General features: G+C 45.2%; 1 protein-coding gene across 2 annotated transcripts in view; it reads left to right on the top strand.

The window, feature by feature from the left end:
• LOC119171631 (uncharacterized) overlaps positions 1-20151 on the top strand; it is a 116940-nt gene that overhangs the window by 95867 nt on the left and 922 nt on the right. Inside the window, exons 9-13 of one of the 2 annotated variants that reach the window (XM_075892129.1) lie at positions 3976-4272; positions 13114-13378; positions 14198-14302; positions 15958-16134; positions 18152-18214. In XM_075892129.1, the coding sequence (XP_075748244.1) occupies positions 3976-4272; positions 13114-13378; positions 14198-14302; positions 15958-16134; positions 18152-18213 (906 nt within the window). In that variant the 3' untranslated portion in view covers position 18214. The remainder of the gene's footprint in view (positions 1-3975; positions 4273-13113; positions 13379-14197; positions 14303-15957; positions 16135-18151; positions 18215-20151) is intronic. The other variant, XM_075892130.1, reaches the window with a different exon arrangement.

A 20151-nucleotide genomic window follows, 5' to 3' on the forward strand; every position in this document is an offset into this window, starting at 1 on the left:
AAGTCAAGGCACGAGGTGCTGTGTTTTCCATCCTCGATGTCGCTCAGCGACAGAACACGTGTCGCGATTTAAACTCCCTGAATTTTTTTCTACTGATGGTTATATAGTTTTCGTTGCGATGCTTGCCCGACTAATTATTATTTGTACGTGGCTTAACACGACGTCTTTGTATCAGACGTCAGTCATCGTTACGCATAGAGAACCTCGTTGGCGCTCCTACGCTATTGTTGTGACAAAACTGCCAAACCAAAGAAACATTGTTTCTAGGAAATGCTTTTTTACATGAATTGTTTCATTTAGTGCAAATCATGAAAAAATACTTCCTAAAAATAGACATAAAATGCGGGAAGAATCAAGGCACTCACCGAAAGCTTGATATTGCAATCAGTCAGTTCTACAGCTCTGAAAGTCGTAGCTCGGCATATCCGTAGGCTTGAATAACTATTAAAATTTTGTCACAGGATGAAAACAATTATAGGCGAAGGTGATCGAGTATGAACCTGCACACACTTTCTTCATTCGCCTGTATATTTCTTGGTTCTTTTGATGACGAGCAGACTCCCTGCCTTTATTGCGATAACAATTATATGAATACTCTCAGCTCTATTTCGCCGCCAGTCGGTGTCAATGTCATGCATCATATATGTACACGTATCTATATATATGAAAGCGCAACAAGGAAAAAAAATCACAGAAAAAGACTCCAGCGCGCAGAATTGCATGTGGAACCTCCGTGTCGTGAATGCGAGGCATTAACCGCTGAGCCACCTAGAGCTACCTCCTTCAACGTGCAAACGGCAAGCTATTCATATCTAGCACTTACCGCTGTTGGCAGGCGTGTCGGGGGGGGGGGGGGGGGGGGAGAGAACTATCGTCTTTTCAGAATTATCAGCAAGATGGCGCAGTAAGCGCGTAGTGGCTCCCATCTCTCACGCGTACTTTGGTCCGCGTAGAGAATAAGTGGGTGTGCACTCGATCACACGCCTTTATCTTGCAGTGGGGAGAATCGTACGTCATGGCTAGCCTTTGGGTTTCGTCGGAACAATTCCATTGTAGTTACCGGGCACACAAAGGTCACTGCAATCGTTGCACAGCCTCCGTTTGCAAAAAGGGCGCGCTTTTCAGACCCAGTGAAGTAACAACTTAGACGATTATTCGCGTTAATCTGTACCTGTGAGTAGGTTTTGTGCATCCTTTGCGCGAGAGAAGCGTGGGGCACGTTTTGATCTGCCGGCCATTCCACGTGTGACCTTCCAATTCGTTACTATCACGTTCATTGCTTTCTTTGCCTCTGTGGCACAGTTGTGACTTTTTTGTTTAAATAAATGTTCATTATTATCTGGGGTATGCATCTAAAATCACGATATGTTCATGAGGGAGACCATATTGAAGAGATCCAGAAATGTCGACCATCCAGTGTTCTTTAACGTGCATAGCCTTTCGCCTTCATCGAAATGCGACCGCCACAGCCATGATCGAGTTTCTTTTGATAAACGCAAGTAGTGACGTCGACAAAGCTTCCAGTAAATCTTCACGTGTGAGCATGGTGTGACAAAAATAATTATTTCTTTACACCATGCGTGTGAGACACTGTACAACCACAAAACGAATGAGAACGCGCAAAATACGCCTTGGAAACAGCAACTGTTAAATGCCATGCGAGAGGTCCACGGCCTAATATGTTATCGGATTTCGCTTGCAGATTATTCTCGCTGCATATTGAAGCAAAATGTGTCTCCGAATTGGCTAACGGGAAGTTCGAGCAGAATACGTTTGCTGAGGAAGAACGGAACCAACTAAAGCATGTCACTTTGTTTGACTGTCGTTCATGACGCTGTTAATCTTTCGCAGGGCAATAATATTAAGCAAGGCTGTCCCGACGGCATGTGGTTTGTTTCTACGATTTTTTAAAACTGTGAACGTGTAGTCAGCCAAAGTGACTTCTCAATGGTATAACTGTTTTAAGGTGAAATGCTTAGATGCCTCGTGAAACGTGACCGTCGGCACTGGGATCAACACGAGCAATGCAAAACATCATCGGGAGATTACGTCCCTCTATAACGTCATCATGGCTTCACAAGACACTGAGACTTGTTATGTGACCACGACGTCACATCATAGAGGGGAATCGGGTGACTACGAGAGCGTCACGCGGTTCTCCAGAGGCCCTGCAAAACGCTGCGCGATATACAGAAGGCAGTGCCAGTGCACATATCTTTCGGGGGCAGCATCAATATTACCGACTAGGAAGAACACGACTTTGGCCCTAGGGGACCTGTTTTAGGGGTGAAGCTCCTTACGCCGTGGGTCGTGCGTCTGCGAAGTACGTAGTAATAGTTCTAGTAATTCGTTGTAGTAGTACGTAGCCCCCTCAACAGCTGGACGGGAGGAGTGACATGCGCGTAGTCATTTGAACTGAGGAGGAAACCCACGCACGTTTTACATCAATAAAAATGTAGTTGTTTCTGAATAAATAACCTACGGAAGCGAGCACTGGTGACTTAATCTGCAATAAAATTTACCTCAAATTTGATGCTTACTAAAAAAAAAAACTAGTATTAGAAGGACGCACTTTGAGCACTATCTGAACAGAAATGTCACGTTGAACTCGCTCGACGTAACCTCCTTGGTTTTAGCAAGATTTAGCGAGTTTTGGGACGCCGTTACAAGAACTAGTGGCGGTGAAAGGTGAGAACTAGACACGAAGCGCGGGCCGTAGAGAGTGCGCGCGTGCCGCTGTTCTAGTATACCCGTACCACCTTTCAGTATGTCCTTAGAATGTCCGCTGGATGGCGGTATTTCTATAGGATGAATACATGATACAAATATGCAAGATGGCGGTATTTGGAGTGTTCGCTAGGTGGACGGATGGATGGAAAGGAAAGACGCACTATTGGAGAGACAGACAGATGCACGAACGAATGGACGGACTCATGGATGTACGGACGCATGGACGGACACATGAATGCATGAGCGGATAGATGCACAGATGGATTGACGTGTGGACGGACGGATGGACGCATGGAGGGAAACACAGACGAATGCACGCGCTGACAGACAGCCTATCGCAGACTTGCGCAGGGATAGAGGAAAGTGCGGACGCACTGACGGATGCTTCACCCCACTCATCATCATGCACTCCGTGGATACGCTATGATTTTTTGAAGACGATAGTCTTTCTTGGGGACCTTCGACGCGAAAATTTTGGTCGGTCTGTCTGTCTCTACATTTGTCCGTTTGTCTGCTCTTAACAGTACCCCAAACGACACCAAACTATACCCCAAAAGGTGGACCCCATCCGCTGCGCCCTTTGATATGGCTCAAGTTGTAGCGTTAATACTTGTGTGATTGTCAGTTAAAAAGCATCTATTGCGCATATTTGAGGCACCATAACAACACGTCAATATTCTGTGTGTGTGCAGTTTTAGTAGAAAATGCATACCTAAGTAATTCTAAGGACCGTAGCGCTTATCACACTGCGCTGACGATGTAACACTTGAACAATTGTGCGAAAAGGCGTTTCCAATGCTTTGCTAAGATGACACGGTGGTGGCACCTACCCGTCGCCTTGCGTTCTACACCTTATCGCCTCCGTGATGGGCACGCACGCCGCGAGCTTCGTTTTCCAAGATAACTGCCAGATAGCGCTCATGTCTCACGTGTGAAGTGACTCGCTGCGCTCCTTCGCCTCCGCTGCACGCTCGGGACACTCTGGCGCAGCGCCTCCAGAATACCGTTCATCGGTTTTCTTTTTTTGCGCAGAACATCATTAAAGTTTTGTTTACTCTCTCTAGACGCAAGATTATCGTCTTTCGATGACACTTGAAGTGTAAAGTGCAGATACGGTGCCACTTTTTCTCTTGTTTTTGTTTGTCTACGTTACGGGCACAGTAACAAACCAATATACGTTTAGTGGTTTACTTGCTATCAGGTTGCATTTCTGCTTCATTTACTTCTTCTTGCGTCTACGCGCAGGGTCAGCGTCGTCGGGGAGAAATTCTTGGCACACGTGAAATGGATCATCCACCCAAGGTTATAGGGGACGCCAAATTGACACAGAAGGCTGGCACAGCTCCCAGCTCCAGGGTGGCTGCACCAGAAAAGCTGAAGTCTCCCGTTGCAAAGCCTGCCACTACGAAGGTGGTGACGTCACAGGGATCGTCAAAGGCTGCTAAGAGCAACAAGGCGGCTGGTTCATCGAGCACCTCAGCTTCCGCGAAGCCCAGCTCTGTGGGAGAAGACAAGAAGAAGGCGTTGACGCCTGAGCCCCAGGTGGTTGCCTTTTAACATGAATTACTTTTGAAGGTAACCATTAGGTGGTTACTTTTAAACATTAATATTTCCGGTTTCTAGCTGGCTTAACCTTTGAACGCTGAGGAGGCAGTGAAGCCAAACAGAAAGGTATCATGACAGGTGACGATGGCACAGTTATATAACACCAGACCTGCGCTGAAGGCGCAGCACAGTAACAGCGAAAGCTAGAAGTGCGGCCTTTCAGAGCCTTTTATAAACACTAATTCGGTTTAGAAAAGGCTCTGATGCCGTAGTGGACATCAACCACACTTGCTTGATGCCCATTATGGCAGAAGTAATAAAAATTTTATGACAGTAGGGCGGCATTCGTTATACTATTTTTCGTCATTCTTCTGAGAATCGTGGTATCCGCTAGGCTATTGCGAGGAATTTTGTGCCAATTGTTCATGCAGTCGCTGACGACGATGAGGAATTATGCCTGAAGTTGGTATGCGCCGAAGTTAATAGCTGAGCGAGAACAAGCTTCTGTAATGGGTTGGAGCCTTGGACGACCCACTAGTTACGCTATTCGCATTGTGCGACGACTGCTTGTTCTATCGCTGCTTTTAAACGCTTTATAAGCCGTAATAACGTGATTGCTTTCCCGAGATGAAGGCTGCCTATGGCAAGTTTGCCAACATGTTCCAAGTGCCGGCGTGGCTCAGTGGTATGTCCAATACTGGGCTGGCACCCAGCGGACCTGAGTTTGAGCTACACTGTGTCATGGGTACTAGGTTTTTATCTAAGTTTGCGGGATGTGGTCACGGACACCTGCGGCGGCGGACAACTACGGCGCTGCACGAGAACCAAGTTGTGATCTCGCAACAGCTTTCACTGTAATAAGGCACTGCACATGCTCCAATCTGCGCTCGTACGTTTTTGTACTATGCAAGCATAACACTTCTAAAGACGAACATCCAAACATGTCTTGCTTTGTAGGCGCAGCGGGGCAGCCGCCCCTTGGTCACCAAAGATGATGGGGAGCAAAATCTTTCAATCAGAGAAGGGGACACTGCGATAATTTTTCGCCCCGTGATGCGCACGCCTATGTGGCTAAGGATGTCCTAAATATTTGTAAATGTCAGTTAATGTCTAACATTGTCATCATACTCTTTCAATCCGATCATATGACTCGAAGATCAGCCCGAACTACTCGTAGGAGAGTGACAGGAAAAGTAAGCTAAAGAAAACTGGAAACTGTGCTAAACTGTGCTAAACTGTTCATTGTAATTCTTTTAGCGAGTGTATGCATAACAGTAGGATGGGCAGCAAAGATCGAGTGTCTACATGTGGTAAACAAATGTTAACGTTTTACTTGCCACTAATACTGTCTGCTTATGAGCCATACCATACGCAGGTTGAGGAGAAGAAGTTATCTAGTATCTCTGGTCATCAGGGGTGCATAGAACCAGCGCCCAATTCACTGAGTGCGACTTTTCTTCTATATTCTCCACGTATAAAATACGACGAGTAAGGACACGATTGAACCAACTACCTCGAGTGCATAAGCGCCACCATAACCACTGAGCTACCGCAGCGAATAGCTCGGAGCAGTTCTTGAATGCTTATGATGAATGGATAGATTAATTAATAGATGGGGCAGTACAGGCTGGTTCAGGCGGCAGCTCATGCCACGTAGTCATAAGTAATAATGATATATTAACCCGACAAAGTGGAAGTCTAAACTTGCTACCGTCATTACTTTAGCTGCCAATCAGATAAGTTGCCCCGCCGTGGTGGTCTATTGGCTAAGGTACTCGGCTGCTGACCCGCAGGTCACGAGATTAAATTGTGGCTGCGGCGGCAGCATTTTCAATGGTGGCAAAAATGCTGCAGGCCCGTTTGCTCAGATTCGGGGGCACGTTGAAGAACCCCAGGTAAGCGAAATTTACGCCGTCCTCGTATGGTGGTTTTGGACGTTAAACTCCGCCGATCAATATTCTCGTTCTTGTTATTCTCGTTCTTGTTATTTCTACTTCCTAATGTCTGTTATGCCTTCATTGCCCCTACACCTTTGTTATCTTGAAGAAAGCAGCCACGCTTACTAGCCACTGTATACGGTGTTCAGTCACTGTATAGGCATTCAGCCACATTCTCCTCCGCACACGCACACACTAAAAATAATGAAAGCCACTTGCGATCACTCTGTCAGTGACAAATATATCCCTTATGTTTCCCCTATACGATTGCCCTTTCTACAGCGAGAACAGATAGTCCATGAAGTAAGAAAAAGAAAGGAGGGAGCGTGACGTCACGCTGCTGCAGCCTTGGCAAACAGTAACATTTTGAAGCAAGCATTGTGGGCCTACCATGTGACTTTTTTCGCAAAATAATGCCAGCGACGAGACTTGCCGATACTTAATTCGGAGTACGGTGCACGGTAGCTTTTAATCGAAGCGCGCTGGTTCGGCACAGACCGGCCGGCTCACGCAGGTGCTTCAAAGGCGGAACAGCACCGAGAGCATTACAACCTACCGCAAGCTCTGACGTTTTGATCACGTGTTGCGCCGACACCTTTTGCTAGTAGCACATACCCACTGTGCGGGATAAGCCAAGAATTGAGTGGTCTTATAAAATAAGGCGCAGTTTTAGAAGAATGGGGAATTTATAATAGAAATGTTACAGATGACAGGAAATTTTGGTGCTTGATACCATGTATATAATTATTTAAATAGGGTAAAGAATTTATTCCTAAATAGAGCAGTACTAACTTTTTAATATGTATATAATGCTGTAGATATGTTCAAATATTAATACAAATTAATTAGTCAGCCTAGGAGTTTCATTACTATATTCCCTGACAGCCGCACATACTCTTGTATGGTAGAACCCAGAAATGGAGGCTCTAAAAGACAAAATGACAGGAACAGATAAAACCATGGCAATACCACGTAAAGGTATTTCTAAAAAGGTATTTCGTAGTGTAGTAAACCACCTGCAGGTCAAAAAGAATTGATCGATTGTTTCCAGTTCACCACAGAACGCGCACAGGGGAGAAAGTGCCGGAAGCAGAACGGTGTTTGTAGAAATTTGGATTCGGTACCCGGCAGCGCAGCTTTGTGTTTGCTGCTTCCAGTTTACGAGTTTGGCAAAACGCTTTTCACAAGGAATATTATCAATGGCCATATTCGGTAGAGTTTGTCAGTGCTGTGACTCCGAAGGCTTACATAAGCGCACGCTGGCGGAATCGAGCAGCAATCACATAAACGGATGTTGGAAAGTACGGTAGAACCGGCCCGCTCATTGAAGATTTAGCTAAGGACTCGGATATTTCATTTAGAAACAAGCCTTTACGTCTAGGCACCCAAACTTATCAGCTTTTTCTCAAGTTCGCAAATACTAGTGCACGGAACGCTTTTCTTACTTGTGCTTCAGCACCAACAGACAGTGCCGGACAGAAAGATGGAGAATTTGATTTTATACCAGCTTCACTCGTGTGACGTGATGCCCCTTCCTTTATTTTTCTTCCTCGATGAAATAGTCGATAGTAACCACCTTGGACCCTCTTGGCGACAAGCCGCACCTTCCCGAGCATACTGCAGTTAAAGAATGCAGACCTGAATAGCCATCAGGCCGGAATTCGTCAAGTCTGGTGTGTTTGTATGTCAGTGCTTGTTTTACACCATTGAATGCCCCCTTTTTTTCGCACACCTGCTTCTTTCGGTTCTCGCTTCCCTTTTCGAGAATGGGGGTGAGAAGAACTACGTCCTGACCTAGTTGGTGGGATATTGATTGATATGTGGGGTCTAACGTCCCAAAGCCACCATATGATTATGAGAGACGCCGTAGTGGAGGGCTCCGGAAATTTTGACCACCTGGGGCTCTTTAACGTGCGCCCAAATCTGAGCACACGGGCCTGCAACATTTCCACCTCCATAGGAAGTGCAGCCGCCGCAGCCGGGATTCGAACCCGCGACCTGCGGGTCAGCAGCCGAGTACCTTAGCCACTAGACCACCGTGGCGGGGCAGTTGGCGGGATATTGAATGTATAGTTTGTTCCTAAGACATACACCTAGAAAAAACAGACGTCACAGTGGTCTGTATTGGGCTAATTGCGGAATAGCGTCTAGGTGCACGTTGCGCGCACATCGCTCTTCGTATGTCATGCAGACTGCATGTCATGTTGGTCATTACTACACACCACGGTCATGGTGCGCTCACGGTCATTTCGCTAACTTCACATATGCCAAACTTCGTTTTACGGAACAAGAATGGATGACGAAGGTATACGACTAGGAGAAACATGATGATCATGAGATGCGTGCCACGTAAGAACATGACCACATGCTACGGTCATGGTGCGCTCACGGTCGCTTTATTAGCTTCACATATACCAAGTTTGGTATACCGTAACATAAACAGACGACGAAGGTAAATGACACGTCCAAACATAATAATCATGATATGCGTATGATGTAAAGCATGACTATATGCTACGCTTATAGCATGCTCGCGGCTGTTTTGCAAGCTCCGCACAAATCATATTTGGTATTACGTGACATGAATAGATGACAAAGACAAAGAACACGTCCAAACTTGATAATCGTTACATGAAAGTCATGTACGGCATAATTTATGTCCACACCGTAACGTTGTGCTGATTTTGAAGTAAGATATCAGCCTTCTTCCTTCGTGTTTCGCATATCGTCGATTCCCACTGCACGTGGGGTCTGCCAATTTTGCGGCAACCAGATTACAAGCCATTGAACGGGCTTTTCGATCGGGCAAGCCCATCTACAAATGGCAGCAGCAAGGATCCAACGCTAGGTATTACTCTAGTCATGGTATCAGTATGAGTTGGAATACCAGAAAGGACAGCTGTACGTAACGCCTCTGCTTTCAGCCGATTACCTCTGCCTGAATCAAGAAAGCATGGGAGAAAACTCTTCGGTAGATTACGTGGTTAAGGCGCAAGCTTTAAACGAGTGTACTCTGCGTCCTCAGGAGCCATCAGAGAACGCTGCTGAAGATGGGTGCTTTGTCAAGTAATGAAATGTATTCTGCGGGGCTGGCCATGTGAACTGAGGGCAGGAGAAGAATATTTTTGACCTTTCTTTACTCGTAGACATCAGCTGACAGTGAGCAACGAATTAGTTTATTGAGTTTACCGTGTCATTTTGCCGGAGAGATCACGTTATTTAATGTAAGAAGAATTGCAGGAAAGCCATACGGGCATCACGGCATTGAAGAGCCTTGCACGTGCGTTGTTTTGGCATCCTGCTCTGGACCACAGTATACGGAGCCTGGTAAAAAGTTGTCTACATTGTGTGCTATGTCTGCCACTACTGGCGGCTGAGGTTCCTTCAAGCTAGCCTCCAACGGACAAGCGCTGGTCCCGACTGCCTGCCAACTTCACTGGCCCGGTGGAAGGTCACATGATCTTTGTGCAGGTGGACGCAGGTATGGAATAGATAGAGGCAGTTCCACTTAAAACAGCGACGCTTGATACCAAAGTGAAAGTCCTTGGGAGTATCTCCGGTTGTTTCGGCCTGCCTCGTACAGTTGTGTCCTATAATAGTTCCCAATTCACTAGAGTGGGGACAAATGTATTATTCCAGTATAACCATGTCTATCATGTGACAACTACCCCTTATTATCCACAGTCGAATGGAGCAGCAGAGCGAACAGTGCACACTGTCAAGGAAGCACTAATGAAGAACAAAGTGGGGTCGCTGAAATGTCACTTTGCCAAAATTTCGCTTCGTTACAGAGTAACGCTGGTAAAGAACGGCAAATCGCCCGCAGAGATGTTGCTGGGTGCCCAACCAAGAAAGAGACTGAGTGCTCATTTGCAGGAGCTAGAGAGCACAAAAAAGACTGTCAGTATCATGGCCCGGGCAACGCCTTCCTGCTTGTTTCCCCCCCGGTGTAACCGCGGTAGAGAGAGATGGCTACCTGGTACTGTGACGGCTGCCAGCGGGGTGCTCAATGTTGATACAGAAGAAAAAGAACAGCGACGACATGTCCACCAATCGCGACTTCGTGAAGCACAATCAGAAGTCTCCCTAACTCATTCCAGAGAAACGAACATCGGGGCTGAAGGTTCGCTGCCACATCAGCTACCCGCAGGGCATCTCGGTGACTGACGAAAGGGCGGGCGCTGACTAGCCTGTGGAAGACCCGGTCTATACCCAAGCATTCAACTCGCAAGAGTTCCGGACAAGTTTCAGAAGCAAGTGAAGTTTCTCACGAGACAGTCCTATATATCGCGATAATTTCGGAACTGCGTCTAAGCACATCTGCATGGCGCACGAACACATCTCTTGGTAGACTAAAAAAGACGACGACCGTATGTCTTTTTAGGCACAAGCACTAGCCGACGCGGTTACAGCGCGGCGCAGTGCAGCCTCGGGGTTTTCCTGTGACCTGCATCGTCACATAGGGAAGTTGGCTGAGCGGAAAACACTATCATCATGAATGAAGCGGGAGCAGGGCCATCAGAAGACACCCAGGGAAGTGTTGCCGTTTCTGACAGGGCACAGGCCACAGTAAAGGAGTCTATGCTAGAGGTTCCCGATCATCAGGGCATCTCTCGGTCGCAGTTGCCCACTATCACAACACCATCAGTAATAGGGCATACATTAGAGGTTCCCGATCAGCAGGACATCTCTCGGTCGCAGTTGGCCACAACCACAGCACCATCACGCACCAGGCCGGAAGAAACACGAAGAATGCTAACGCGATATAATGACTATGAGCTTGCCTGACGGCAAGAACGTCCACTGTGTGATGTGCTGTGGAGTGAGTGCGCGAAAACTAGACTGGCTTTCGTTCTTTTATCATTATGAGGTGAGAATGTGTTGGTATAGGGGGCGCTGTCAATGATATCATCGGTATATAATAAAAATCCATCAAAAAGGTTTCCAGGCAAAGTATCGTCTTGGCTTATCATTCAGCTTTTCGTGATACCACAATTTCCGTGTGTCGTGCTATTTTTTATTTTATTTACAAATGCGTGACCAACTTTCCCAGTGAACTACGCTGCTGTAGTTGCCTGGATAATCTTGGTTCTCGTCGGAGAGATTGTTGATTTATATGTGGGGTTTAACGTCCCTGAATCACCATATTATTATGAGAGGCACCGTAGTAGATGGCTCAGGAAATTTAGACCACTTAGGGTTCTTTAACGTGCACCCAAGTCTGAGCAACGGGTCTGCGGCATTTTTGCCTCCATCGAAAATGTAGCCGCTGCAGCCGGGATTCGATTCCGCTACCTGCGGGTCAGCGGCCGAGTATCTTAGCCAATAGACCACCGCGGCGGGGCTGAGAGATTGTTTCAGAGAATAAAAGCGAGTCGAACAGTGAATTAATCTACCCATATGCGAAAACAGTACAACCTTGGGCACGATAAGTTTTAGAATTTGATGTTTTTTTTTTGCATAATTTTGCTGCTTACAGAAGGATCCCAGAAATGTTCATTGACAAACAGCTATTTCCGCAGAGCTGCAACAGCTTCTGCTGAGCGAAAAGTGCTTTCGATAGTCTAGGTTACAAAAATTGGGAAATAATAAACACCTTAAACTCCTTGCAGTGCAGTGTGGCATATTATAGCTGATGGATCAAAGTGCTACAAGGAATTGCGTTCGTGCAATATTTTTGCGTCATTACTGTTGAAACTTATGGGGTATTACGTCTCGCTTCCCTTTTTTTTCTTCTGCCTTGGCCCTACAAGTTGACGAATAATAAAGTGGGCCCAACAAACGATGCGCCCTCGACCCTGCGTATTTGACGTGCTGCCGTCAGTGACGCTATTTTTTTTTTGTTCATCTGCGTTGACTTGCAAAGGCCAAGTTCACTCGGAAAACCTGCTTAGAAACCAGAGTAATACACTCGTTCTTGCCTTCAGTCATAAGTAAACCTAAAATCTTTTGGATAACTAGAAATTTTGGTAACAGAACAAATACCTCATAGCGGCACATAGACGCGATGACCCGATTAAACTATTTGTGAAAAGTTTCTCTCCTGCCTAATTGGATCCGGTTTCCGGCTTCTGTTCTTTAAACTCCTCGTCAAGCTTTATCTATTGTAGCTTCATTATCTTCATACTTCAGAGCTTGGCCACACAACCAAACCATATATTTGCGCGTGATATGATCTGTGATAGTTCTAGGCCAATCGCGAGGGTCAGCGAAAGCGGGCACGACGGACGCACGATGTCATCTTTTTGCCGCACTTCACCCGGTTTTACACAAATCAAAACAGTTATACGGTACGTACGGCTCTTCGCCTTTAATGAAAATCTCTTCCTGTGCAGAACTGCGCGTGATAAGAGATGTGAATAAACGCACCTGTTTCACTTTGTCTTGTACACTTTCAAAATAGTGCTCTAAAGAGAAGCCTGTCGCTAATGCTGATGGGAGCTTCAGTGCGTAGTGCTTCAAGAAGCACCGTAATACGTACAAGGACTTGCTTTCAGCTTCACGTGGCCTGCAGCCGCTTTGTCGCATGTTCAGCAGACTCACTTCACCACTTTAACTCTTTTAGGCTGAGAAACTCGGATCAGCCCACGAGGCTCCCAGCTAGGATATTCTTTAGCCGAAATAAAGGCCAGATCACATTAATAAGCAAACCCACAAGTACCTTTGAAGTGATAAGAACACTAGACAAATTAATGAAATATACAGGATTCTCAAGGTGGTTCAACAACCACAACACCAGTGTCCCCAAGAAAATATTGTTACACCTCGTGGCCTGTTAGCTCCTCTGGCAGCGTGTCGTCACGCTGCAAGGAGCTGGATTGCCGGCAGTGTTAAAGGGCCACACTTGGTTCTTGAGACCGAAAGTAACAATCAATTTCGGTGGTCTGACATTACCTCGCAGGCCTCGGGGTCATCAAGTGGTACGAACGCCCAGAAGCGCGGCGGCGATAGGCTACCTGGTGGGATGGCACCCAGCAAAATGAGCGTGCTGGAACTGGAGCGGCTGGGCGAAGAGCAGCGCGTCCGGTCAACGCAGCAGCAGGCCGAAGACGACGTCATGGGCGCGCTGAAGAAGTTGCGCGGCTCATCGCTGTACGATGAGTACACGCTCGAGGAAATCATCTACTGGCTCGCAAAAGACATGTTTGCCCACAGCATCGTCAAGGGTGAGACTTCGACGATTAGGCGCTTGAGGTGCGGCGCCTGCTCTTACAGCAATCATAAACGGTCACCTTTGATCGCGATCCGGATCGAGTTGTGTGGCTTTTTGGTGCAAACTGCAGGCAAAAGCCTATCGCTGTTGAGAATTTTGGTCCCTATCGGGCTCAATCGTGATCTGTGGTGTGCTGCGTCACACCAATATTACGCTTGTGCCTCCGAGAAAAAAAAAAGCCTATGCGCATTCTTTGCGTAACAGTGTGATGACGTAACCGAAGACGATAACAAAGATATAAAAGAAATTTCGAGTGTTTTATTTCCCTTACGAAAGTGTGCCAAACGCTTGTAGTTCTTACTACTCTCAGATCAGAAAAAAAATTCGGCCACTGCACTTATCACACGGATACTTTTGATCACGAACAGGACTAGCTCCGATCGGAATCAGGTGCTGCTACACAGTCACTTTCGCGATCAGGCCTGATCAGTATCAAGACCGTCACGATCTGCTGATCGGAATCTGGCGTTCAGATCACAATTTAACCTACAGTTGCCCCAAGCTTGATGTACATTAGCCTGAACCACAAAGCAGCAACGATAGTTGACCGCGACAATGAATCCGCTCCAGGTTGGCTTTGATCACAATTAAAGGTGCACGTTATGCACCCGTATTATACAGGCCACATAAAGAATTCGGTGTAGCGTTTTTTCACGATCATACATTTCTCCAATAAGGAGTTTCTGCCCGTATTTTGTTTTAATCAGATCCTTGCCAAAAAGAAAAAAAGCACACAGCTCAATCTCGTTCAAACATGTTTTTTTTTTTCTAGCAGGGGATCAGAGTGCCGAGGAAGCCTTAGCGAGGTTTGCCAATTTTGTGGAAACCGAGGTGTCCCAAAACAAGCTCTCTGGTGAAGTCGAGAAGAAGGTCCTCGGTAAGCGTGTAGTCCTTCCTTGAATTTGCTCTATGACCTTTCTTGACAGAAATACATTTGCACACTCTTCGATATTTTTCTCTGCGCTTCAGTGATTCCACGACAGTGCTGCTGTTTTTAAAAGACACTCTAAGTGAATAGCAGCTGATACCAGAGTGAGAGTTCAATGCTTGAGAACATCTATACGTCTATATTATATGCAGCAGGGCTCTAGCGATCGCGAAATTAAGGTAATCCTATGACATGATTTGCGCCACCAGCGTGGCATTCTAGAACATGATTTAGATGACGTATAGGAGTAACAATCGCAAACGCAAAAGTTTTATGAGAGAAAATAACGCTTTAGTACATCACAAGCCCGAATAAAATACGAGTGAATTTCAGTTTGACTTATGCGGAAACGAACTTATTGATGTTAATCTTGAGAACCACGCCAATACCGTTTTCGCCGGGCTGTGCTTCGCCAATGCCTCCCGCTCCTTTTCACTGATACTTCAGAAGTCCGTGCTCAAAGGCGAACATTTTGAAGAGTGCTTACGGTATGCGGACCTATAAAACACGATTTCATTTCAAGACTAGCATTTCCTTCACAAGTAACAAGCATTACGACGTTTTCGGAAAGCTATTACAGCAATATACTTTGTCTTAATATTCGCCTTTGGTGTCCGTGTAATGCAGGGCTGTGCAGTGCAGAGTTGTTCAGTTGGAAAAGTTTTTAAACAGCTAGATTGATCGAAAACAGGAATTATGGTTGACGAAAAATTGCTTAGAAATATATGACTTGCAGACGACACCATGATCTTCTGTAACGATTGCACCTAATTCTAAAAAACTTGTTGAGGAATAGCACTGAAAAAGTATTATGACGGGCATCAGAATGAATCTGGCAAAAAAAAAAAGACAACTTCGAATGGCGTGGCAAAACAGAAAGAATCGAAGATTGAAAACCATACATTACAGTGTCCATCATAATGTGTGTACATATGACAAGTACTTCCGGAAAAACCTAATGACACACACAAAAAAAATCACCACAAAATACGAATGGGCTGGCTCTCCCAAGAGTGTAAAGAAATACGCCACTGTCATTAAAGCGAAGGGCCTACAACTACTGCACACTGCCAGTTCTTACGTATTGGAATAAAGTATGAAGATAGAAAAAACCCACTATAGGAAGCGCTGAAGACGACGCAGCGTGCAAAAGAACGTAGAATGGTAGGAATAACAGTGAAGGATCGGAAGACGGCAGAAAGAGTAAGAAAACAGACAGGAGTTGTAGATATAGCTGACATCAACAGAAAAAAGAAATGGGCCTGGGCTGGTCACGTAATGCGTAGAACGTACAATCGGTGGACCAAGAGAGCAACAGAATGATCATTATGGAATGTAAATCTCAGACAGGGAGGGCAGAGAGTTTGATGGAGCGACGAAGTTAGGTAGTTCGCGGGGATGAAATGGAGTCTGCCCGCAGGAGATAGGATTAGCTGGAGATCGTTAGTAGATGCATTCGTCTTGCAGTGGACTAACACAGGCCGAGAATGATAATGATGATGACCATGGTGATGATCAGGGTTACTCAATATATTTACATTTGCAAAACGAAGGTGTAGTGTGTCACCTCTCTCATCTGTTCAACCCCCCCCCCCCCCCCCCAGACATTATGCTCGCCGCCCTGGTGGACATGCTTCGCGAGTTTCCCAGTGCCCAGTACAGCAGTAGGATGGCAAACCAGCTTCCCCAGCGACTCTTTCCTGAGGCGACCGAGCAACAGGCGGCCAAGCTAGCCAACGCTAGGGTTAGGAATGCCACCATTCGACTTCGAGAGGAAAAGAGTAAGCCATGAAGACAGAAACTGATATTTTGAATGTATAGTCTAATTCACGCATTATGTTTGATAATCCACAAAAGCTCTAAAGCTGTTTCTTACAATCACAGTTTATAACAGTGCACTAAAGGGAAAACAGGCGCTATTTTGTCTATGGAGCCAGCATGGCATTGTTCGGTAGTTTCGTACTTCTGGCTCCGTGTTGTCTGCAGCCGAAGTTGTTAAGCAGTCCCACCCCACCAGAAATAAGCTCAATGGGTTCAGAATTCTTCTATAAAGAGGCAATTATGGATAAAGGCGATGAAGGTGGTGCTGAACATCCTAAAGTAATTATACTTGTACCATTGGTTATATACTGATGTGATTATAATGGCTGTGAGGTGTGTGGCTTTTCGTGTGTGCTCCTTCCCCTCTCTCTCTCCATCTTTAAAACTTTCTCATCCCTTTCCCCAGTGTAGGGTAGCATATCGGTTCTAGACTGTCTAGCATTCCTGCCTTTCTTTTGTGTCCTGTTACTTTCTTCTTCCATTCTTTAAAATGTAAAATGGAAGCCAAAAACAATAAACGAAACCGCAAGTGCGTTCCGAGACACTTCATTATTATTCCCTTTACTCAGCCGACAAACATATCTGAACAGGGCTCTCATCCAGAATTTCTCGACATCTGTACCATCGGCTTGTGGTACGATTAGGTCAAGCGGCAAGTCCATAACCCCAACAACTGTGGCTCAACCGAAATCGTGGAATGCACATTCTATGAGCGTCGAGCGTAAGCCGAGTAGCGCGCCTTCTGTGAACAGCGAATGGTTTTTATCACGCAGGGAATTTTATAATTTGATTGGGTATTAGGTCCTCTAGCCTGGCTCACGCAACACAGCCGTGCAATGAAATTGCCGTTTAGATATTTTGGGTCGTATTGGTCAGCTAGACAAACTTAAATTTTACCTTGCATGCACGCAATGAAAATCTGACAGCGCACGTCTCTTCCCAAGAGCCTGAAAAATAGTCATATTTTACGTACTTATCTTTGTTAATTTAACGATTTCTAACTAGATTCTTTATCGCGCCTCTCTCGTCCAGTCCTTTTCTGCCCACGCAGAGTCAGCCGCTACTCTGCGTAAATGCCGGCCAAGTTCTCTGCCTTTCAACAAAGAACTCTTTTACCGTATCATTTTTTTTTTACTTTTTAGTGCTCATACATCACATAACGTACACTATAATAATGAAGAATGACTGCACAATCCTACTATAAGTCAGACTTTGCCTACCTACAAGCAGGTAGGAAGCTTATCTTCCACTACTCAGTCTCAGCTAAGTGTGGCTGCGTGTGGACTGCGTGGCGACTATCCTACAAATTGGGAGTTAGCAGGCGGCCTGCGTGTCCTATCATAGATTACCAGCGCCGTGTGCCAAGAGCCAACGAGACAAGTTGGCTGGTCGCCCTTGTGTACGCAATCTTCTATAGGCTAGTGCCGAATTGTGATCTCAAAATTTCGTCACCTGTTTATTATACTTTGTCTAATTTGATGTATGATCGGCCACCGATGACCTACAGCTGCGTAAAAATCACTGTTATGCGCATGCGTGATAAAGAGAACCTGGCAGATGGCATTATGCACAGAGGGAGGATGAGCAGAGTGTGATGTCACGAAGAAATAGCATGGATTTTTTTTTATATGTCGCTGCCTCTTTATTTTTTAGGCTATCTGTAATCTCATGTTTCAGCAATATTCTCAGAACATAATTTTTTAGTTTTATTATTAGAAACATTATTCATTGCTTTTCATCGAGCCTCGCATATCTCAGAGCAGTTTTCGTATGCACGATACTTATAGCAACAAGAACTTTGCATGTTTGTTTCTTTTTTTTTTAGTTGACCTATGACTACGTTCTAGCAAACATCATTGGTACGCGTACAGTAGTAAAGCTCCAGATGTGTGGCTGTTTCCAATGCACACTTTATCAATCAAAAATTAATAATGCAAATTGTGACCAGAACTTTTTCTGTTTAAAACTACTTTACAGAAAAGACCATTCCCGCGGTGATCAAGCACAAGGAAGTACCGAAAGCCTCTCAGAAGTCCTAAGGTAAAAATGTTGCAGTATTCTACTTATCACCTGCGCCATGGATAATAACAATTTTCGGAATGTAATTCTCACGAATCTTTGTTATAGTGGCGTTATATACAACTGAAAATTTTCGTTCCGATAAAAGCTGAATGTTGGATAACGTCTAAAACAAAACATGATCAACAGCCGCGCTTTTTTATTCGAGAAAATATGGTAAATGTGTGACACCATGTGTGCCTCGAGTGGGAAATTTTGAAATGATCCCGATGATGTTAAGTATTTCGAGCGTAGGTCGACGAACCCGCGTAGGTCGACGAAGACGTTTCGAGCGTAGGTCGACAAAATGTTTTGCACTTGCACAACGATTCCACCTGGAACATCCGTATTAGCAACACCAGAAGTTGATATGAAGCGTTGATGCTAGCGAGGATGCTGGCCCTGGACACTGCTACATAAATCAACCTGAGAGCATGGCAACTAACCACAATTGACGTTAACCCGACGTGATGGCTGTATCAAAGGAGTACATATGTAATGTTTATAAAATGGAGTAGGCTGCACAATATACGTTTCGAGAAGATTAGCATCTACTTGAAAAGTAGTTCCGAGATCTCTGCGTAGCTCTGTGTTAAAATGCTTCATTGCCACGCAGAATGATCGGGTTTGATTCCAGCTGAGACCATGACATTTATTCTTTATTCTTTGCATTGTTCAGGTCGACGCTACCGATGTCGGGTATTTCTTACACATGAACAATTTTAACGCTCGAGCGTTAAAATTAAGTGTTGGATATTAATTCAGGTACTAAGTGTCAATCACCTGTGGAACATACCCGCATACCGGCGGGACATACGCGCCCGTGGGTATATGTCACTGTATGGCGGGAACTGTTTGACGGCGTGCGTGACGGGGCTGTAATATTATACATGTCTTGACAAGCGCGTCATATTCGTCAAACCATCTTACCCCCCCATGCTAATTTTGGTTCACGCCATGTTAAGGGGGTGACCACGAGAGCACCCAATCGTAAGCGGATAGATAGATAGATAGATAGATAGATAGATAGATAGATAGATAGATAGATAGATAAGATAGATAGATAGATAGATAGATAGATAGATAGATAGATAGATAGATAGATAGATAGATAGATAGATAGATAGATAGATAGATAGATAGATAGATAGATAGATAGATAGATAGATAGATAGATAGATAGATAGATAGATAGATAGATAGATAGATAGATAGATAGATAGATAGATAGATAGATAGATAGATAGATAGATAGATAGATAGATAGATAGATAGATAGATAGATAGATTATCAAAGTGCCTGCAGTACCCAAATAAATGTTTCGCATTTAAACTGAATAAGTTTTTAATGAAACTGTTAAGAAGTGTCATTAAGAAAGCAATATGTTATTTAGATAATACTTCGTTTCCTCTACTTTCCCCGGCCTTTTTGTCTCTTAGTTTTCATTATTCTTGCGCCAAAGGAAACGAGCCTTTGATTTTACAATATTTCATTTCATAGCCAGGGTCTCGTTCTGGCAGGCTTGATGCCTTGGGGTGGCATGTGACGTAGTATTGGTCAGCTGCCATCTCGTGATACTTCGTGACGCCAAACAAGCACCAAAAGTGTTCCACACTTGCCGTCATGGCAACAGGTGGCGCTGACTGACACTCCCTCGTTTAAAGGCACTTATTTACCCAGTAAAGTGGATGGGGAAATATCCGCCACAGCACCGCAGTGGTATCGGACGCGTTATTCGAAGGTCACACGTTCGGATTTTGCCGGTTGCAAGTTATCTTTTCACCCACTTTTTTTTCTTCACAATTACATTACAACTATCTCTCATAACATCCCCTCTGTCTTCCTTGGCATTATTGTCGGTTAGCTTTCAATAATGTCGTGCCTAAGAAAGACAACGTGCTCTCAATTTTACCCTTAT

The sequence above is a fragment of the Rhipicephalus microplus genome, chromosome 4 (genome assembly GCF_043290135.1).
Source record: "Rhipicephalus microplus isolate Deutch F79 chromosome 4, USDA_Rmic, whole genome shotgun sequence".
NCBI lineage: Eukaryota > Metazoa > Arthropoda > Arachnida > Ixodida > Ixodidae > Rhipicephalus > Rhipicephalus microplus.